Below are 22654 nucleotides of genomic sequence, written 5' to 3' on the forward strand. Positions count from 1 at the left end.
GCCCAACCAACTCAACGAAATCTCTATGAAGACAAAGATGATGCCGGTCGTGGCGGTCGGCGGGAGGTCGTGGCGGTGGTGGGTTATTTTTCTTCTTCTACAATTTATTTTTAAAGTTTTTGGATCGTCTTTATTTTTTTATATTGAAGTTCATGTAAAAGAAGAAGGGAGTGACAGTAATTTCGAAAATTTCACTGTCAATGTCATGAAAAAGAACAAACCGATTGCTTCTCCGCCCGTTGATATCAAGGTAATTGTTCTAAAAATTCCTTTTATGTTATTGCTTTTAGAGTTCAGAATTCCGCATTGTCTTTAATTAAAATTCCTTTGATCTTATAATAAACAACAACCTTCAATGTTGTCACTGCTGCATTTTTTAAAAATAATTACTGTCAGTATCCATGTTAGTTAACCATTAGGTAACTATTAGTATACTATTAGTTAACTTATAACAGAAACTTTAATTCTGCAAGCATTTCTAAAGTTTTTGAATCGTCTTTGTTATTTTTTTTATTGCAGTTTTTTTCTGTCAAACTGATGAAAAAACGATAAACGAAGGCGGTTTGAGTTGAACGAAGAAATCAGTCGTTGGAGTGGGACGAAGATAGGCGAACGATGAACGAAGGCGCGGTGGCTGACAGCTGTTGTCTTTTTTTATTGTAATTAGAATATTAGCAATGATGTAAAAATAATTAAGGTTAACTATATGTTTTCTAATAGTTAATTAATAGTTAACTAACTTTGTATGATTTTTTATAAAACATGAATATATATTGCTAATTACTTTTTTTTAATTACAGTTAACTAATATGTGACTAACAGTTAACTAACAGTTATTTTTATACGTATGATTATTTTTAAAATAATTGAAATTTGATGTTCAGTTGTTTTTTTGTTATATTTGAAGAATTTTGAAAATAACTACGGGGTAATTATATGTTTCCTAACAGTTAACTATTAGTTAACTATACTTGTGTTGGTTATCTAAAAACATGAATACATAATGTTAATTTTTTTTATTAGTTAAAGTTAACTAATAAGTGACTACTGGTTAACTGACAGTTAACTAATTTGGTGTACTGTTAATTTTAGGATATATTATTGTTAGATTTATCTAAAAATGATTTTATGATGTTAATAGTTTTTTTATTAAATTTAATTTATTAATGGTTAACTACATGTAAACTAGTATATCAGTTTTTTTTACAAAGAAATGAATTTATATTATGTATTCATATTTGTTGATTGTTTATGATGAGTTGATGAATTTCTTGTTTTACTGGATTTTTTTGTTTCTCAAATGCTTGTTGTTTTCATTTTTTTAATCATTTTATTTTTTTTGGTTTCCCTTTTGCCGTTTATGGCATATAATTCAAATTATCAGTTGCTATAATTAAGGATTATTAAAGATTTTTGAATATTAATTGCTATATATTTATGCTTTGAGATTTTGTAGGAGATTTTGATTCTTATAACCACTTTCTTCCTTTTTTATAGTTGACAGTAATCCTCAAATATCATAAAGTTATTTGTGCAATTTGAAAATTTAAAAAGTATGTCATCAACTTTTTTTTGGTCAACAGTAAAAATCTAATTAATTATAGTCATATAGGGTACTTATTAAGTTTTCTCATTATTTATTTGGATTCGTTAAGTTCTTTTAAGCAAATAAAGCACCACAATGGTGGCGTCTTCTTTTTTTAAAATAATTTAAATATCTATTTTTTTATTTTGTTCATTTAAGTGTTTGAATTTATAAATTTTGTACAAATCAATGCTCGTAATCAGTTACGGCAGGTTTTATAAATTAAACGAAAATATATCTATAAATTAATTAGTTTTGAAACTTTTTTGGAAATTACTTTTAAAAATAATTAAAATATTTATAATTGAAATTATGTTTTTTATTTTTTTAATTCAATTTTTTCATTTTTGAAAAACACTAAATTATAGATTTTTTAAACTCAAAGCCTAAACTAAAAAAATCAAGTAGTTATAAAAATTACAAACTTATACGTTTACCAAGCAATATATAGGGTGCATGGGTTGATCTCAAAAAGAACCTTTCAATAGTTTTTTTCTTTGATTTTAAATTTATTTAGATCAAATCAATAATAAAAAATGTAAGAAAAAAAACATCAGTCAAAACCGGTCAAAAACCAATAGACGATTAGCGTAAGACCAGCTAAATCTTTTTTGTTTTGTGTCAAAATACTGGTTAAATTTTTATGTATTATGTTTATGATTTTTATATATAAAATTATAAGTTTAAATGTATATTTAGGATTGTAAGAATAATACTTTATTTCATCCAAAAATTTATATAAAATATATGTGCATGCTTTAAAATTACATGTAAAAATAAAATTTTGAATATAATAGAAGAATTTATTTTCACATCGAATATTAGATAAAATATGTTAATATTCCTTATTCATCCCACCTTTTTAAGTGTTGAACATGTCTTGCTATATTCTAATAAGATTAAAGTCAGACCCATCATGATTGGGTGGTTTTCTAAACTATCCTAGTTCTAAAAAGTAATTATAAGACTTGTTATCATGATTTTTTAATTATATCCGGTACCTGCTTTTATGAAGTAATTTAAAAAATAATTTTTTTCTTCAAACACAACTACCGTCTCCTTATTTTTTTCAAATTATAAGCATTGGACTGTAAACTGTCAAGATCGTGGTTCAATTCCTTCCACAGACGTTCTCCTTTTCAAATTATTAAAAAAAAAATTATAATCTATTTTATATACACATATTATTTTAAATCTCTGGTTATCTTATTCATATAATTATTCTCTTATTCATATAAATCTAAGATCTCATGTTATTATCTAATATTTCAATTTTTTTATGCTATTGATTTTGTAGTCAACGGATTGATTTATGATTTTCGTAGAAAAATTGTATCATAGATACACCAAGCAAGTGCCAGTGTATTTACACTAAAACTCCTTAAATACACTATAAAACACCATATAAAATAAACCACCAAAAATATAATAAAATCGATAAAAAGAAGACGTTAAAGGTACAAAGTAAGAAAAGGTATTTTTATAATTAAAAAATTTAAAAAGATATTTTTTGTAAATAAAAATTGTATAAGTTGTAAACATATCAAAAACTGGGTAGGGAGATAAATAAAGTGTAAAACATTGTATTTTAGGAAATTTCCTCTATATCATTTGATTCTTATATAATAAATATTTTATATTTAATTCATTCTTTAATTATTTATTTTCTACACATGGGGTACTTTTGTAGACATAATTACAAAAAAACGCCGTCGTCTTTTGTCTATCAAAACGACATAATTTCATGCAAAAAATTATTATATATGTACAAAATAAATAGTTAATAATAGACTACATAAATGTAAAATACCTATCTAAAACTAAATGAAATAAGAACTATTGCATGTACAAAAAGCTTAGAATGAAGCCTTTAATTTCATGATTTTAGACATAGAACATACATGTATTTACTTATGATACTTTATACCCACTCTTGAAACCATACAATTAAATGATTTCATTGCTGAATTTGTGCTTTATACACAAAATTCTTGGATCCATTATGTATACAAGTGGTAGTTATTCCACTAGTAATATTTATTTTCTTACATTACCCATACAAAAAGTCAATTAAATTTACGAAATTTTTGCAATAGAAGCTTATTATGAATATGTTTTACAGCAAGTTCATGATCTAGTTGATATTCATCACACTCCTCTTACAAGATTGGCTCCTGATTTCTATATGGACTCCAATGTAGCAGGTTTTAACATTCAAACAACATTCCTTTGAAGTGGTGGCAGTTATTGCTCAAGATGCTTCTCAAGAAAAAAAATTAATGATTAAATACTTCTACAAATAGAAATGACGCTTTGGGGCATTGTAATTTTCGACAGATACAATCTTATGAGAAATACAAACATACAAAAGTTGAACTATATAAACTGAACCGAAATAATCAAACGACTTGTTTATCTCTATTCGTTCGAAAAAATTATAGATCCTTATAAGTTTTTAGGCTGGTATATGTTTTTGAGAAAGAAAAAATAAATTTTAATTTGATTTGATTCAAATCCAATGCTCAATCCTAATGAGAAATTAGTTCTCATTCTCTAAGCATAATTTCTTTTATGAAAGAAAATAAACACATATTTTTCGACATAATGTAATGATATATAGAGAAAATAACAATTTAAAGGTGAAAACAGAAAACAAAGCACATTTAATTAAAATTGAAAAATGTAAATATTACACAAAATTAGAGGACAACATTAATCCATGCAAAAGACACAGGGCAAACAAAAATAAAGTTGATTATCCCACATCGAATTGGAAAGGAATTATCCTTCCACAGACAAATATTTTGGAAATCCTAATAAAAAGGCCTCACAATGAATAACTGCAGCTTCCATCATCACTTCTAGCAGTCGGGTCAAAGTTCTTAGCATTCGGGTCGGTACAGCCTTCAGGAACTGGTATATGTACTTGCTGAGCAGCGTTACCTGCATTACAAGAAACCAACAGTCTCTATGTTTAAAATAACTGTAGTTGAGATTGATTCAAAACTATATTGCACGGAAACGAAAAATGCTGAACGGAAAATAACTGGAACGGAAAATAACGAAACACATACGTTATTTTTATATATGTAATAGAACATAAACTTAAAGTTTCGGAATAGAGGTGAGCAAATGGTAGGTTTGGTTTTAAAAAAACCCGATTTAAACAAAACCGAATTACGTTGTCTCTTTTACTGAATTTACCAAATTAAATAAAAACTTTCATATATAAAACTGACCCGGTTAGATAAATTATTTTATATCTTTAACCAAACTGATCAAATAACTATTTAATTGAATAAACCAAAAGTAGAAAACCAAACCGACCTATTTAACTAAAACCGAATTAGTCAAATTATTTTATCTCTTTAACCGAACCAACCAAATTAACAAAAATATAAACCTAGCTTTGACTAAAACCGAATTAATCAAATTACTATCTCTCTTTAAATGAATTGACTGAATTAACTTATTAATCAAAATATTTTAAACTAACTGAGACCTTTAATCGAATTAACCAAAATAGATCAGTTAATTCTGTTAATTAGCTTTAGGCTGAGTTTTCGCTTACTCTTATTTCGGAGTTAAAGGAAGATTTTTCAGAGATGAAAATGTAATGCTCAATAAATTTCCGTGCAACATAGATAAAACGTAAGCGAAAAATAATCATGTAATAAGCTAGCATGCAAACCTCCACATCAAGGCCTTTAATAGGATTGAGAGGTCTAACCGTAGAAATTTCCACTATCAATGGCATCTTGGTTGGCTGAACCAAGAGCAGCCTCGTTCAAGTATTTTTCAGCCAATTGGACTCTCTTCACATTATCTTGTTCTTGAACAAGCATGTTTCCATACTCAAGGAGCTTCTCAACGGTAATCTTTGGTTGCTCGAATGTCGGCGGTCCTTCCTTCGAGTTCACAAGGCTTTTTCCAATTTTCTCCACTCCGACTCCCCCGATCCACTTCCTCACCTCATCGTCGTAAACTCTCGCCCTCAACGCACCGAAGAAATCTGCACATGTGCACAAATTTTTTCTTTGATCAATGTTACAAACTCATATACGTTTTATCCTAGTCTAGAAATATAATACTTTATACGACACGAAAACATAAATACTGAAATGGAAAATGTCCGACTACAAACCACTATTTTTCATAAAAATAAGTCCTAAATATATAGTTTTGAAATTTTACAAGCATTTTCAGAAATGGAAACGAAATGCCGAAACATATGATTTAAAAAATTTCCGTGCGACATAAATACTCCTTTGTTCTCCACAAGAGAATAAAAGTGCATAAACTCTTATAGTGTCGATTGATCACATCAAAATTATTAAAAGAAAAAGTATTATTTTTTTCTCGTACGGGGATTACTATATAACTATCCTAGAAAACTCGAATCTAGCTAGTACTTACCGATGGATTGACCGGGGAAGGTATCAACAACCTTGATAATGCCCTCTTGAGGAACATTATCAGTTTTGAAGATTCCAGTGCACACACCAATTCTGTCATCCCTAGTAGGTGCCCAATAGAATTTCTCCATACGACCATCACGGATAAGAGGAGCATACAATGTAGAGAAATCGTTACCGGTAACGATGATGGGAACACGAGGGTTCTCTTCCTTGTTGTACATACCGGGAAGTTGAACATTGGTCGGGTTATCAGCAATGTTCATGAGTGTAGCATTGACCATCTGGTTGTTGACAGTATATTGTGTAGTTCCTCCCATTCTACCAGCTCCAGCATCGAGATCGTTGATGAATAGGCAGCACATTTTTCCCTTTTTGATAATATCCGCTGCCTCACGGTACCTTTGCCTGATGAGCTTCGCGGGTTCACCAGCGTTTCCACTTTCTAATTCTCCGGCACTCATCATGATTGGGCTGAAATGTACAATACAAATCAAAAGTTAGGTAATCGCGGAGACTTAAGTATCAGTTTGCCTCTTGAACTTGCACACGATAGACAATTAACACCAAAAAAATACGTTTTTGTCAATTAAACCTTTGAATTAATCGATTTGAAAACAGAGGTAGGGAACTAATTGACCAAATACTTAGATTAGTTGATCTAAATTTGAACTAATTGATAAAATTAACAAATTCAAAAGACTAATCGATAAAAAAATGATTTTAATGTAAATTGCTCATCGCATATAACTTAAGGCGGCAAATTATTATTTAAGTCGAAATGTAGACATGTCTCTCTATTTTCTTCCATATAGTTGATAAGAACATGGAACTCACTTGATTCCCATCTTGGCAAAGACAAGCTCACATTGGAAGGATTTTCCTTGTCCTTTGCCTCCCCAGACACCCAAAATAAGAGGAACCTGAAAAGTTATTGCACAAGATTCAACAGAGTTTTGTAGACTATTTATGTAGCACGGAAACAGAAATACACAAACGATAAATGTCAAAATAGAAAACGGCAAAATAATGGACTTTAATAAAAATAGTATAAATATATAGTTTTGAAGTTTCATAAATGTTTTCGGATATGTTTCTAGAAACATTAACGAAATGTCAATACATAAATCTCGAAAAGTTTTCATACAACATAGTTCAGAACCAAAAGAGAACTCCGCGTTTGAATCGTACCTTGATGTTAGGCAGGGTCATGAAGTTCTTGGTGATGTGAACAACAAGCTTGTCCATAAAAGCAGGAGCAATGTAGAAACCATCCATGTTGTTGTCCAAGTAACTATAAGAAACATTCATCAAAATCCATATATGTAGTTTATGACGCACGAAAACTTTAAAGAAGCTGTTTCGAAAACATTTAAGTTTTCAAAACTCTTGAAAACTTTTAGCAAACACTTCAAGGCCGTTTTCGTAATTATAAATAATTAGATATCCGTTTCCTGAAAACCATTCTTATAGAGTTGCCTACAAATAAAAAAAATTACTCGCGATATACAAACAAAAACTCTTCTTTTTGAAAAATTATAATTAGACTTATATTCAAATGCCATATTTCATTCATTACAATGGTTATTTATTTTTATAAAAATATTTTTTTTAATATATAAAAAAACTATAATTTTTATTTTTAATTTTTTATAAATTTATTTTTATTATTTGTATGTTTCCCTACATTTCTTTCCTATACTTCAGAAAAAGCCGTTTAATAGTTTTCGTCTTTGTTTCCGTCGCAGGTTTTGTTTCCGTTTCTGTTTCAGTTTCCGTATAACATAGTAATAGTTAACAAACATTCCACTTTGAAAATTCGAATTCGAAATAACCACTTACTTGCGTTGACCGGTACTCATGTATTCGTAAGAACTCATGACAGCATAGTGAGTTCCAGCATCTTGGGGAGCTTGGAAGAGAGAGTCAACCATACCCTTTCCTCTGGTGATATCTTGCTGATCATCGGACATGTCGGTGACAAGACCGCCCCATCTGTCTTTAGAAGTTTGTTTTTCCTCATCGGCCTCCGCAACAACCTTAAAGCTGCTTCCTGAAATCTTGGAGAACCTTGCTGAGTTCACTTTCTTCAGGCTGTTGCCGAAGAAAGCTGAAGTTGGGACAGAGGATCCAGCTCCGGAGCCATTCAAGGCCAGCTACATCATCAAATATTCAACTATTTTAGACTCAATAAAACAAACAATTGACTATTTTTAGTTACCATAGCCAGTAAGAGATAAAATGCGGTACGGAGTTATAAAAGGTTACTAACAATAACTATAATTTTTTATAAAATGGTTACTAAGTAAGACAGTAAGTCAATAGCAAAAATAATATAATTTCGTAATTGTATTATAATTTGATAACTAGTATATAAAAAGGCTATATAGTTCTGTAACTGCAAAAATAACCCTCTGAAACTATACATATATTCTTTTATAATATATCATTTCCTAACATCTAATTAGTTTGAATTCATGTATAAAACATGAGCACGATCTAAATAAGAATATTTCGTATAACACATAAATATAGTCGAATTCAAATCAAATCCAATTTCAATCAATCAATAGTCCAATTCAATGAATAAGCATACATTATCAACACATAGTAAAACGTCAAAAAAACTGTTTTCCACACTATCTAAAGAAAACTCGAAACTAAAAAAACAAAATAAATTAAAGATTTATAATCAAGAAAATGGCGGGAAGGACGTAAAAGTGTACCGGAGCTCTGTTGACAACTCCGACGGTGGAGATGGTAGCAGCCATAGCTGATGATCAAGCAGAGAAAAATAACAAAAGATTTTAAAGATTTTAAAGAGAATTTTTCTGAAGTGTAGAGTGAAGTGTGTGAGACTTATAGTTATAGCTAAAATATTTTGAGTGAACACAAATTCATTTTTGGGGGATTGGCTTTTAAATTCTTAACGGCCACACAATCAAGATTACTTGATTGACACGTGGCGTGTTTGGAGGTATGCATTTTATGTGGTTTCTTTAGTCTTTACCACTAAAATTATCTGTTCTTCTCATACTGTTATTGCCACACAAAGAATTGTAAGCTAAATAGTTTTTGTTTTGTTGCTATGTCTAGAAATTTCTTTTGTATATATATAAAATATATAATATATTTATATGAAAGAAAATTGGAATATAAATCTCGTCGTAATCAGGACCTTGCTAAATGGATAGATTTTTGATAGAAACTAATAAAATTAGGGATAACTATTAAAAATATATATGATCTTTATCAAAATTTATATAATTTAATTATAGTTTCTAAATTTTACAATGTTTTATATGACCTTTTAAGTTTTTATAATTTCATTCGAAATGGTCATCTGAAACTGCATGAACTCTAGATAATTTGATCATATGAATGATAATGCATGAAAAATTGAATGATAATGCATGAAATTTCAGAAAACGATATGTCGTGCATGATGTGGCAAAAATTAAAACTAATTCATAAATTTTATTATTGTAAAAAAATTGTTTTTAATTTTTATATTTAGTTTAATATGAAATCTCTTTATTATATTATTCTTACCATTAAATTAGATATGTCTAATATATATATATATATATATTTAAAATTATGGAAACAAAAAAAGAAAATTTAAAACAAAAAGGAGATTGAAATGTTTGTGATAAGCAATTGTTTTCAGATTTTTGTCCCTTTTAGTACATTATTAGAGGTGGGTTTTCATTCTGTATTCTGTTCTTACTTGTTTCTTATTGTAACTTTAAGAAGCCAGATTCATAATTTTTATGGTTTTAATCAAATGGAAGCTTTCATAATTTTTATGGTTTTAATCAAATGGAAGCTTGTGAAAGAGTATTTATTCATACAATGGTTGTGTCATGTCATATTTACAACAAGTCGATGAGTATTTGCGATAAAAAAATTAATTATTGTTTATTTTTTTATCATTAAAAGTTCCACATAACTAACGCACAATTGTTTTGTTACACGAATGACATGTCATAATGATTGGATTGAATAATTCTTTCTTGTGTAGTGATCGGATTGTTATGTTGCCCTCATATTAGATATATTTATTCATGGAGATTCATGGTTTAATTTCTTTTCAAAGAGATTTAGAAATGATTAATCAAATATATCCAAAAACAATTAATCATATTTAGGGCTTAACACTTCAAAAGAACTTTTTACAATTTTCAATTTTTTTTCAATTATGTTTTTTCTTGAATATTAATAAAAGTGATACGAAATGAATGAAAATAACATATTATGTACACGTTCAAATTAATCACTGTAAATTTAAAATTAATTAGTCAACAGTTTAGCTATTAATTGATCGATTGATTAATACTATTTATAATAGACATTAATACCTCCGTTAAGTTGGAGCATAAATATTAATCATATGCCTAACTTGTTACAAAAATAGCCAACCGGAATTGCATCCAAAGTTGTTGTAAGGATTTCTATCAACTGTTCTCTGTTCTTAACATATTCTATAGCGATCAAAACTTATTGAATTTTTCCTTGAATAAAGTGACAATTAATCCAAATATGTTTAATCGCTCATAGAACATTGCATTACAAGCAATTTGAAGCGCAACATGATTGTCACACCATAACTTAGCTGGCTTACCATTTCACTAAAAACTGGATGTCCGCATTTTGAGATTACGTATTGTCTTTTGCTTTTTCAAATAATTAAATTACCTCCGAAAGAATAACTATATCATATAGCGGATCTTTGATTTTATTCAGATCATATGTAATCAACAAATAAAAAGAGCTTAATTTAGTTATGACCACGATAACATACAAGATTCCACGTCTTGGTGCTCCTTCTAAATAGTAAAACGTATGCTCTGGTGATAACCAGAGATCAATAGTAGTTAAAGATGGCAATGTTTCGAGTAAATTCACTTTCCGACCATATGTCTATATTTTCTTGTGATCTTCAAACAATTCACCATTATTTATAAGCTGTAGAGTATACATTATTGGAGCAATGGTTCATATAGTAAGTCAAACACATACTTCCTCTGACATAAGAATGTCTTCTTGTTTCTAAACTGGTGGCGGCGCGTGACAGTCGCTAACTGCTTATCCACCAACCATATTTCTTAGAGAAGTCGATTGGCGGAAGATGTGGGCGGTGTCGACAACAAATCATCCGTCCATCCTGCCCCTTCGTTTTGTTGCTCCGTATATATCCAATCTAGGTAAAATAAAAATCAGATGATACTTTACAAAAACACACAACCCAGACACTATTTATCCAAAAACACACAAACCTAAAATTGTTTACCTTATTTGGTTACTTTGTTCCGATCTCAGTGCTCAATGCATAAACAGAGGAACCTACACTAGTACCTTCGATTTTACTTTCTAGGTTTTCATAATTACTTCATACATTATGAAAATAAAAATGAACAGAGGGTCAACACGCCCCCTAAACTTATAACACGGGATCATCTAACCCAATTTATACTTTTTTGAGCAACTAACCCCAAAACTCTTCAATTTCGGATCAAATAACCCATAATTATATTTTTTAAAATGTGTAAAATATAAATCGGAGACGATAGATGCAAAAAGGTAATTAGATATTTCCCTAATTGTTGCGATATAATTATTCTAAATCTATTTTTTAAAATAAAAATATAAATTATGGGGTTACTTGACCCAAAAATGAAGAGTTTTGGGATTAGTTGTTCAAAAAAGTATGGGTTGGATGACCCCGTGTTACAAGTTCAGGGGGCGCGTTGACTAGGGGTGAGCACGGATTCTGGATATCTTCAAAACCGAACCAAAAACTGGACCGAAAATATCCAGGACCGAATATCTGTTGACCATTGACTTTTCCCGAACCGAACCGTACCAAAAATTTTATTGGTACGGTTCTGGATCTTCTATAAATAACCGTACCGAGAACCGCACCGAACCGTACCGAACCGAAGTACCGAACTTATACCCGAAAAACCGAAATTATATATATATATTATTCTAATTTTCATTTGATTATTATATTTGTATTAACTTTGAATTACTAAAAATTAAAATTGTTTTATAAAATTAAATAATATATATTAAAAATATTAGTCTATATATATAAAACAATTTATTAATTTACATAAAAACAAAATACTTATATATTTCAATGAAATTTATATGAATTTATCAAATATTTAATAATTATTAAAAGTATTTTTTATAAATTAATATGAACAACACATATTCATTATTTTCTATCATTTATCAAATTACATAGTTTTAACAAAAACGATATAATTTTAGACTTGAGAATATTTAAAAGTACCCTTATCAAATAATCAAAAAATTAATATTAAATCGAACGATAATATACATGTTGTGCCTTTTTATTTTATTAACGATTATTTACAATATAAAAAAAATAAATGAATGAGTAGCTAATCTATACTATATATAAAAGCACGGATGGGGGGGGACAGGAAAATTTACTGTATTATCCTTTTCAGTTTACTACTAAATAAAGGTTTTATAGTCATTAACTAATTAGTTATTTAATTAATCACTATTATAATTAAAATCCTAATTAGAATAGGTAGCTATATTATCTCCAATTTAATTTTTAGTATGTAAAAAATAACTAAATTGTCTCCAAATTAGTAGGAATACCTATCTTTTAATTTGATTGTACTATAAAATTAAAATGTTGTATTTGGTCAATATATTATTATTTAAATTTCTATTTTATTATTTTTAAAGATAAAAATTAATAAAATAGAAATTAATAAAATTAAGTTAATTATTTAAGGGTTAATGTCATAAAAATTCACAACTTTTATACGTTTTCTCATTTTAATCACACAGTTTAAATTTTCTCATTTTCATACACGAACTACCACTTTTTCTCAAATTCATCCACGATGCTGAGGTGCCACTCATTCATTGGTGTAAAATGACCTACGTGATTAAAATGAGAAAACATGTAAAGTTCGTAATTTTTTTTAACATTAACCCATTATTTAATTATGGTTATTATAAAACCAAATGAAGAATAAATTCAGTATGGAAAATTTTTTTATAACCGAATATATTATATTTACTTTTACAAAAATTCTTAACTAATTTAATATTAATTGTAAATAAAAAATTGATATAATTATACTAAATTTACCTTTTAGTATGTAAAAAATAACTAAATTGTCTCCAAATTAGTAGCAATACCTATCTTTTAGTTTGATTTAACTACAAAATTAAAATACTATATTTGGTTAATAAATTATTATTTAAATTTCTATCTTATTATTTTTAAAGATATTATTAATATAATTAAATTAATTATTTAATTATGGTTATTATAAAACCAAAAGAAGAATAAATTCAACATGAAAAAAAATTTCATAGCCGAATATATTATATTTACTTTTACAAAAATTCTTAACTAATCTAATATTAATTATAAATAAAAAATTAATATAATTATAATAAATTTACTAATATGTACATTGACGAGTTACGTTACGAGCCACGTGCATAGCACGTAATGCGAAACTAGTTAATTTTAAAAGTCAAAATAATATATTATAATATAGTAGAGATCACATTTTTAATAAAATAATATCCGTGGTTTTAGTGATATTCGTACCGAACCGTACCGAACCATTAGGACCGAATCCCCGTACCGAACCGTACCGAAAAATAAAATCTCCGAACCGAACCGATTATTGGTACGGATCCGGATATCCGATTTTTGATATCCCCGACTTTTGGTTTGGTTCCGGAGATTTGTCAATCCCCAGACTCCCCCGAACCGTGCTCACCCCTAGCGTTGACCCTTTGTTCAAATAAAAATATATCAAATCGAAATTAATTAACCTAAAAAATAAAATCAAAATTGATTCAAAAATCTACATGAATTACTGAAGTTACCAACAGTCAGCTGATTTTCATCTTCAAATTCTTTTTTTGGGCTATTTATTTAATTTTATTGAGATTTTTCTTTTATGTTTTAGATTCAATTTTTTTTAAAATTTTCTTATCGTCTCCAATGTTATTGCTTAAACTTTAAAAGTTAATATAGTTTAGTTTATCAATGGCAATATTTAAGAATTTTTTATCCCTTATTCTTCTTGTTTGCTATTTCTGCTGCCTTTATCCACCATACAACTCGAACACTTTCATACCAATAATTTTCAAAAACTTACACTATAACATTAGCTACGGAAAAATCATAATTTATTATATCAGAACCAGTTGAAACACCAAATTTTCTTTCATAAAAATGCATTTTATATAGGCTTTATTGCTTTAAAAATAACGAACTTTAATGTGTTTTACAATTTAAACACTAACTTTCCATTTTAGCAATTTAAAACATAAACTGTCATTTTTTTGAGAACACCAAGCAATTTTCCGATAAACAAACGATGGTAAAAACACCAGAATATACAAATTTCGGCATCCACATCAGTAGTTTTTAATGGAAATTTGTTTAAATTGCAAAATTCAAATATATATATATATATATATATATATATATATATATATATATATATATATATATATATGATGAATAAATATGTATTAAAAGCCAAAAGAAGTGGAAAAACAGCTACACTAAACTTTTGCACAAAAAGTGACTCACTCAAAGTGGCACACTAAAAACTTAGGTTAAGTGCAACATAACAAACAAAATTAACGGTCCGAAAATAAAATATAAAATAGATTTCTAAAGAAGTCATTCCTAAAAAACAAAAACCCCTATTACAAATCTTAAAAAGCCAAGCAGCCTTAGTAAAGCATCTGAAAACTACATCCTTAGATGAAGTTTCATCCTGAAAAACCTATACTCCCTCTGTTCCAAATTGATAGACACTATTCTGGATTTTTTGTTCCAAATTATAGGCAAGTCATTTATTGCTTAAATGATCAAAGGGCATGAATACCCTCATTAATTATACTATATTACATGAAAAAGAGAGCAAATACCATTAAAAGATAAAGTTAACATCCCATTAAATAAGAGCAAGTGTAATATGTTTTTATGAAATTACTCATTTTACATAGATTTACTAAATTCCTTAATACTTGTATTTGTCCTAAACTGTTTATCAATTTGGGACGGAGGGAGAATATATTTATCCTGGAGTTTGAAGAAAGACTGAAATATCAGTTCTGATTTTCATAAGTACTCATAATGCAATTTTCAGATGGAAAATGATCAAAAGAAACAGAAAAAAAAAATCATGTTCATAATAAGTGCGACATTCTTGTATGGTTTTGGAGTTGATGACAGCTGAAAATACTGAAAAATTAACTAAGAAAGGAATTTAAACTTTTTTGCCAATATCCTATGAACCTTAAATTTATGCATATGGAATGATGAAACTTGGCAAAAGGCAAAAACTAGCATGCAAGCCTAGCAATTTTTGAAATTGATAAAATTTGATCATTCTTCCATGATAGAGAAAGACACTTTCATCATTAAACTCAACGTCGAAAAGTTCCCTTCCACCTAGGAAAGAGCAAAAACCGAACCAAACTATTCATATAAATCATACCAAAATATATTTAGTTTGGTTTAAATGGTTTAAAAAGATTGGGTTGGATATGAATAATTACAAAGTTCAATTTTTTATTTTGGTTTAATTGTTACCATGGTTAAACAAACCGATCGAAAAGTGTGTTTTTTTTTTCAGAAGGAGAATTGATGAAGAGTAACTTACAAATAGAAAGTCATATAACAAGAATAATATATGATGTTTTAATATTTGATCTAAAATACTAACAAACAACCCAAGATATAAGCAAAAAATAGATCGAAATAAGACAAATCTAAATATCGATTCCGCATATTAGAGAATTTGCAAAAAAGACTTTCCTTTGGCACTTTCGTTAGCAATTTAAGCACATCTTTTAAAACTTTGGCGCCTCATAACCCAACTTATTATTTTGTGACATTTCTAGCCCAAACGAAGTTTTCTTTCTCCTAATGATGTGCTTTTGGCTGTTTTTAATCAATGAAATGTGACCTTGGACTGTAAAATGCAAAAGAAAATAAAAAATTGGGAGATGGAGTGATAAATTTAAAAAGACGAGTTTAAATCGCTAAAAATATAAAAGGTGAGACTATTTTTTGCAATTAGCCCTACCATTTATGATTAGATTCTACTAAACAAAAACAAACCATGCTCACTCGTTCCACCACTCTAAATAACTTTCTCTATTTGTCATTCACTAAAATTTTCATGCAAAACCAAAAAAACTACACAGTTTTGAAAAGACAAGAAAGGTCACAGAAAATGGCATTTTGTCCCCCATGCATCTAGCTTTTTCATACTCTCATTTGCTTTATTTCTAGAGCTTTGAAGCATAACAAGAAGAAATTAAAGAACCAACGAGATATACCTCAAATGGTATAACCGCTAAAACGCTAACTGCTAAAATCGTGGGTTTAACTATCCCTATAAGCACTACCCCTTCCCAATTATCAAAACAATTCAAGAGAGAAAAGAAAAAGAAAAGAGTTTCTGCACTTACAACTTGCCCCGGTCCTTTCCCTTCCCGTCGGCAGCCCGGGATCGAGCGTACCCAAGCCTTAAGGGTGGTTCCGCCCCTGCTTACAAGTTGCTACTGTTGCTGATAACCATGTGAGTTCCTCTACTGGCTTGGGCTGAAAACAGATGACTACTGTTCAGCTCTTCAGCCAGCCACCGACCCATTATTATTAAGTGGCCAACAGCAAAACCTGATAATGTGTAAGCAACAAAATAAGCATAATAATTAAGGGTGAGCAAACGGTCAGATCGGTCAAAAACCGACCAATTTGACCAATACCAAATTAATAGAATTACTTTATCTCTTTAACCGAACCAATTGACTTGATCACAATCTTATAAATATAAAACCGAACCGACAGAATTCGTCGGTTAAAAACCGACGATTCAACTAAAACCAAATTAACCGAATAATTCTCTCTTTAAGCAAACCAACCGAATTAACCAAAATCTTCTAAATATGAAACTGAACCGATCAAATTACTTAGTTAACACGGTTAAACTAATAGAAAATTATGGAATGATTATGTAAAAAAGTAAAAAGCAAAAGCAAAATAAACAAAATTCGGTTAATTCTGTTAACCGAATTCGTAAAACTCTTAACCGTAACCGAACAAAAAAACTTATTAACCGAACTGACCAAATTAATAATGGAGAAATAACGCATAATGCATGAATAGAAGCAGCATAATTAAGGGAATTAAGTACTGCAATCAGACAAAAAAACTGTCATGACTCATGGACTCTATATCCAATGCCTAAGCTATGAACTTAGCATATAAAAACAACATGTTTAAAGCCGCAATATACCAACTGCTATAGCATGATTTTGACTGAAAAGCTAAAACAGTTTCAAACATATCATTCCATTTAGCAACTATTAAAAATTCTACTTGCTTAATTTTCCTTTTTGTTCATCCAAAGTCATTGAATTCTGCTAAGTAAACAGTCGAAATAGTCTTGATATAAGAGCTCAAATAAACACTGGGAAGCATTCCGCTAAGGTCTACCGCTAAAAACTCCCCCTCCCGAAAATAGAACTTCATAACAGAAAAGAAATGAAATGGTCTGCAGAAACTACACAACCAGCTAAAGAGATAAAGGCAAAGTTAGCTTGTGGATTCTAATTATACATAGATTAAATTTTATGTCCATGTTGTAAGCAGAAATTGTATCATCATGATTGCCAAATAGAGGGGTCTAATAACTGCTATACTAGCCTAAGTAATGACACTATTGACAAAAAAGTTCCCATTTAAAGCAATTATATCTCATTTTTAGAGCCCAACTAATGATAATGATGATTAGGTCTACATTAATCAATATAAAAAACCATTGAAGGGCATAAAATAGGAAAGCTTACCCAATTTGAGAATGACACTTGTAGCCCACAAGGGAGACCCCAAAAGAATTTACTTTTGGGAAAAGTGAAGAATGTCTCTTGGCCATAACTAAAAAAAGGCTTCTGACACTTGTATATGATGATTATAAAGAGAAAATATCAGCATTGGCTCCAAACAACAAGCCATAGCACAGGCAAAATCACCTCGACGCAGATAAGTAAAAAAAAGAAGCAGAGGACAATGACGGGACTGAGCTCTTCATGTGGAGCATGCAAGTTCCTCCGAAGAAAGTGCTTGAGTGAATGTGTATTTGCACCTTACTTCTGTTATGACCAGGCTGCAACACATTTTGCAGCAGTGCACAAGGTATTTGGTGCCAGCAATGTTTCAAAGCTATTATTGCACATACCAGTGGAGAATCGAAGCGACGCTGCTATCACCATATCATACGAAGCACTAGCCCGGATGCGGGATCCTGTATACGGTTGCGTGGCTCATATTTTTGCGCTGCAACAACAGGTCTCTATCTTAGTTCTCTTAACAGTTTCAGCGCTTGTTTTAACTTTTGTAAGTTGTCTTGCAGATAGCAGGCTTACAAGAGGAGATAGAATTTCTCGGGCACCAAATAGCTAATCTCACAGTCGGTATTGCTAGTCATGGAAGTTCGCAAACAGCTATGAACTCCAATTCTGACATACAGGTTTCTTCACTTCAAGATGCCATGATCGCTGAATATTATCAGAATAATATTTCAGCATATACAGCTGAAAATCAAGCTTTCGACAACCAAATGAACATAGAACTGCCTCCATTATATGAATTGGAAGACCAAGTCCCTTTCTGTGACTTCAGCCCAAATTCTTTAGACAGCCTCCTAGCAAGTGACCAAGAGATCTTCCCATATTATTTACCATTAGACAGCGGAAAAAATACAACCTGATGAATCCAACCAGAACCAAGAAACATAGTTTTACCGTAGCTTGTGCAGCAGATGTTTTTTCGCTCCATCTGAGGGCAATTTTGTTTTTACATCTGTAATTCTATCTATATAGATACCATTTCAAGTTAAGGGTGCAGGCTCAGCCCAGTTTGAACCACCAAATAAGCTTCTGTTGTCTTCAAAAATATTACATGTTGCACCTGCACTAAAACCACAGATCACATATCCAAAAATACAAAACTTTTACAAAGGCCAAATATAACTTAATGGGATAGCCACGATAGACAAACAGTTAAGTAACTTGATGAAGTGTTCTATAGAATTTTGATTATCTACAGGTAGAAAAAAAAATGAGTATGAAGAGATAATAACTATATCTTACAGCCATAAAAGTAACCTATAACATTAATGTGCAGGGTAAACATATAAACAATTGGGAATGGAACATATTCTATGCTGATTGAATGCATGCATGATGTGACAAATTGAACTAACAGACCTTTGCAATTCTTATATTATTCCAGTTATAATAATATCACCAATTATAATTGCTAACTGGAACTTTTAAACATAAACCTTCAGAAAAAGGTCTCCAATAATATGCTATAGTTAGAAAAATCTAAATCACTTGAACATGAACATGAAAAATACAGGGGTTAACGTTGCAAATAAGTAAATATTCTGACAACTGTATTTAGTGAAATTATCTCCACTTATTCTGTGAAGATCAAAAGTATTCAATAGTCAGTAGACGGAAGTCCTTTGACAACTCCGACTAAGTTTTACATGAACCATGGACTGTGCACATGAATTTACACATACCGCACTTGTTAAACACAAAAATTATGGCTTATAGGTCACTGAAATCAATGGAATGACATGAGAAGAAATTGGCTATACCTTTTCATGATATCCAACCATTATAAAATACAGAAGAAATTGGCTATACTTTCTCAAGCTCAAGATCTACAGCAGGAGGAGGAGGAGGCAGTCCATTTGAACTGCATTTCTCAATAGCTGAGCTGTCAACCAGGACAGCACATCCCTCGCCATTAATTATACCAATAATGGCCATTGATACCTTTCTCTTTCACAAATTGATTTTAGAAGATCACGACTCTCAGGTTTCACCAAGATTGCATCTTGCTCCTGATATTCTGCACCCCATATCTCTAGAACAGACAAGGTATGATCACGAACCACGATTGCTCGGATGTCAATCACAGCGCCCTTTGGATAAATAATTTCCTTGACCACATTACAATTCCCACCAGCTCCCTGATCATGGATGCTAATAATTGGATTATTCTCCCCCATCTCAACGCAGGCACGGACAACACGATAAAGTTTCTGAGCCATCTCTGCATCACCACGCTGTACAGCATTAAAATCAAGTTCTGCATCATTCTGCCCACTCACCATACTAGAGGCAGCCCCACCTCCCATTCCAATACGATATGCAGGACCCCCAATCTTCACAACCAGCATACCAATGTCAGGCTCTCCTTTTGTTATGTGGGTGTGATCAATCTGCCCAATACCCCCACTGAACATAATTGGCTTCAGCCATTCTCGCCTCTCCCCACTCGCCAATCTCATTCCAAATGTTCTAGTATAACCCTGAATCAAGGGCTCCCCAAATTTGTTTCCATAATCTGATGCACCGTTGCTAGCATCAATAAGAATCTGCAGAGGTGATGCCAAGTTTGATGGATATGTGAAAGAATAATCTTCCCATGGAGCATAAGATCCTTCTATATTCAAATTCCCAACACAATAACCAGCTGTTGCTCCACCGACAAATGAACCCCTACCTGTTGCATGGGTATCCCTAATTCTGCCTCCTGCACCTGTTTCAGCCCCAGGATAAGGTGCCACAGCACAAGGGAAATTATGTGTCTCAGCCGTAAATAAGATATCGAGGTCACGAGTAGCGACATCTAGTGGACATGTCAAACCGGGCTGAACTGGCTGCAACTGCTTAGCAGAGAAGCCCTTGATTGCACTGGAGTTATCATTAAAGCCAATAACTGAATTGTTTGGATTTGCCTGCAAAGTGCTCTTCACAATCTGCATAAGTGTTCTATCAATGGGCCGACCATCAATGACAATGTTTCCAGTAAAAAAACCAGTGCCTGCTGTGTTCACTGTTGGATTGTGCAATGTCAAACAATTCCACAGTTGTTGGATTCCTTTTGATATCTTCTTTAAACAGCCTAGTGTAGTACTGTAAATCTTGCTCATCAAAAGCCAATCCCATCTCTTGATTAATCTCTTCCAAAGCCTTCCTCCCCTTCTCCATAACGGGCACAAACCATACTTCCTCAGGAACCACACTCGTCTCAAAAGACGTCAGCTTCTGAGTATAAGCACACTCAATCATCCGGTCATGAACCATGGCAGAAAAAGCATTGATCTGATCTTCTTGCAAAACTCCCTTGGTATACAGCAAGTACCTCCGGGAACGCTCCATTCACATCACTTCTGTCAATCCACAAGCGCGACAAATGGAAACAGCATTTGCAGACCAAGCTGTTGTAAAAGACAATCGAGGGCCAACCTCAACAATGACAGTATTCAAACCTTCCTTCTTCTTCTTAACAAGAAAGCTCTCTGTTCCGAAATTCTCGGGTTCATAAGTTTCAGATAGTAGCCACCTAAGAACTCCATGCTTCTCACTGGAAATCTCAGATTGCAGCCCAACATTAAAACACTGCTCTGTCTGCAACCCAACAATCTCACTAGAAACTTTTGACTGAACTGCTTTGAGCAATTCAGCTGTAGCACTCTCTTGAATCAATGGCAAGCGATAAAAATGGACAATCTTTTGAGCAGGCAATTCAATCAACTTAGACTGTACCCCATAGTAACTGATTTCGCCTATTAAAAATTGAATCTTTCTGTAAAAACAGAACTTGCCCATATGAACCCTGCAACCAAAATCAAAATAATAAGAACCCAATTACCAAAACTCAAAAACAATTAGAACCCAGAAACCATATGAAAAAACAAAGCATAAAGAACGCGAATTTCAACATCAATCACCAAAAATTCCATTAAATAAACAAAGAATTACCTGTAAACATTGGGTTGCTGCTGAATTGATATCTGTTACTCCAGCCATTACACTAATTTAAACTTTTTCAACCAAAATCATAAATGATTATCTTTGTTAATGAATTCCTTACAAACATTCAATTCTCTTCAGCTTAGGAGCAATGTTTATTTTCTTATTCAATTCTTTACAAATATTAATATTATTTCTTACCACGGTCGCTTCACATATTAAGTTTTTTTTTTTTTTGCCAAATCTTCACATATTAAGTGATTGTGTGTATGTACAATATGACTTAAAAAAAAGTGATTGTGTATATATTTTTTAAGGATTTAAATGGCAATATGCCGCTCAATTTGTAAACAATGGATAATTGGCATATGAATTAATTTTGTGGGCAATCAATACATGAATTTGGTGATTATGAACAATTTATCGTATTTCGGCAATTTACTCCCTCAATTTGTAAATTAATAGTCAATTAATTTGTCAAAATGGATTAATAGTTACATTTTTATTTATGTTCACAAAAGAAAAAAGACCTGAGTACGATATGCCCCATCACCTACAAAAGGATTAGTTACAGGAGTGATGCGCTTTCCAGGGGATAAATTAATACACGAACTTGGTGATTATGGCAATTTATTCCATTTTGACAATTTACCCCCTCAGTTAATTAGTCAAAATGGACTAATAGTCACATTTTTATTTATGTTCATAAAAGAAAAAAATTCTAATTATGAGAATCATTTTAAGTTGGAGTATAGAATTATTTTTATATCCCTTT

General features: G+C 30.9%; 2 protein-coding genes, 1 long non-coding RNA gene and 1 pseudogene across 4 annotated transcripts; 1 reads left to right on the top strand and 3 right to left on the bottom strand.

The window, feature by feature from the left end:
• Positions 1–4225: 4225 nt before the first annotated feature.
• On the bottom strand, positions 4226–8882 carry LOC126660135 (ribulose bisphosphate carboxylase/oxygenase activase 2, chloroplastic-like). 2 transcript variants are annotated; one of them, XM_050353474.2, is made up of 7 exons: positions 8727–8882; positions 7843–8156; positions 7192–7294; positions 6838–6923; positions 6002–6474; positions 5316–5597; positions 4226–4528 (listed from the first exon to the last, which is right to left on the bottom strand). In XM_050353474.2, the coding sequence occupies exons 1-7, from the start codon at positions 8769–8771 to the stop codon at positions 4413–4415; spliced, it is 1419 nt and encodes a 472-aa protein (XP_050209431.1). In that variant the 5' UTR covers positions 8772–8882; the 3' UTR covers positions 4226–4412. The 2 variants fall into 2 exon arrangements, with proteins under 2 accessions (XP_050209431.1, XP_050209432.1); XM_050353475.2 differs by having other exon boundaries at positions 4408–4528; positions 5277–5597.
• A 1992-nt stretch (positions 8883–10874) lies between these two features.
• LOC126659943 (uncharacterized) lies at positions 10875–18012 on the bottom strand. Its single transcript, XR_007635150.2, has 3 exons — positions 17893–18012; positions 16513–16720; positions 10875–11203 (listed from the first exon to the last, which is right to left on the bottom strand). It is a non-coding gene; the product is annotated as an uncharacterized LOC126659943 (long non-coding RNA).
• LOC130014895 (LOB domain-containing protein 29-like) lies at positions 18008–18954 on the top strand. The gene is made up of 2 exons (XM_056103896.1): positions 18008–18391; positions 18456–18954. Exons 1-2 carry the CDS (start codon positions 18008–18010, stop codon positions 18810–18812), a joined length of 741 nt encoding a protein of 246 aa, XP_055959871.1. The 3' UTR covers positions 18813–18954.
• Positions 18955–19623: 669 nt separating this feature from the next.
• Positions 19624–22110, bottom strand: LOC126659626 (probable phosphoribosylformylglycinamidine synthase, chloroplastic/mitochondrial; annotated as a pseudogene).
• Positions 22111–22654: the final 544 nt, after the last annotated feature.

Source organism: Mercurialis annua, linkage group LG8 (genome assembly GCF_937616625.2).
Source record: "Mercurialis annua linkage group LG8, ddMerAnnu1.2, whole genome shotgun sequence".
NCBI lineage: Eukaryota > Viridiplantae > Streptophyta > Magnoliopsida > Malpighiales > Euphorbiaceae > Mercurialis > Mercurialis annua.

Coding starts and splice junctions, on each gene's coding strand:
- LOC126660135 (XM_050353474.2), bottom strand. CDS start 8,771: ATGGCTGCTACCATCTCCACCGTCGGAGTTGTCAACAGAGCTCCG. Junction 8,157..8,726: donor GAGTTGTCAACAGAGCTCCG/GTACACTTTTAC, acceptor TTGATGATGTAG/CTGGCCTTGAATGGCTCCGG. Junction 4,529..5,315: donor TGATAGTGGAAATTTCTACG/GTTAGACCTCTC, acceptor CTTGTAATGCAG/GTAACGCTGCTCAGCAAGTA.
- LOC130014895 (XM_056103896.1), top strand. CDS start 18,008: ATGATGATTATAAAGAGAAAATATCAGCATTGGCTCCAAACAACAAGC. Junction 18,392..18,455: donor TTTTTGCGCTGCAACAACAG/GTCTCTATCTTA, acceptor GTTGTCTTGCAG/ATAGCAGGCTTACAAGAGGA.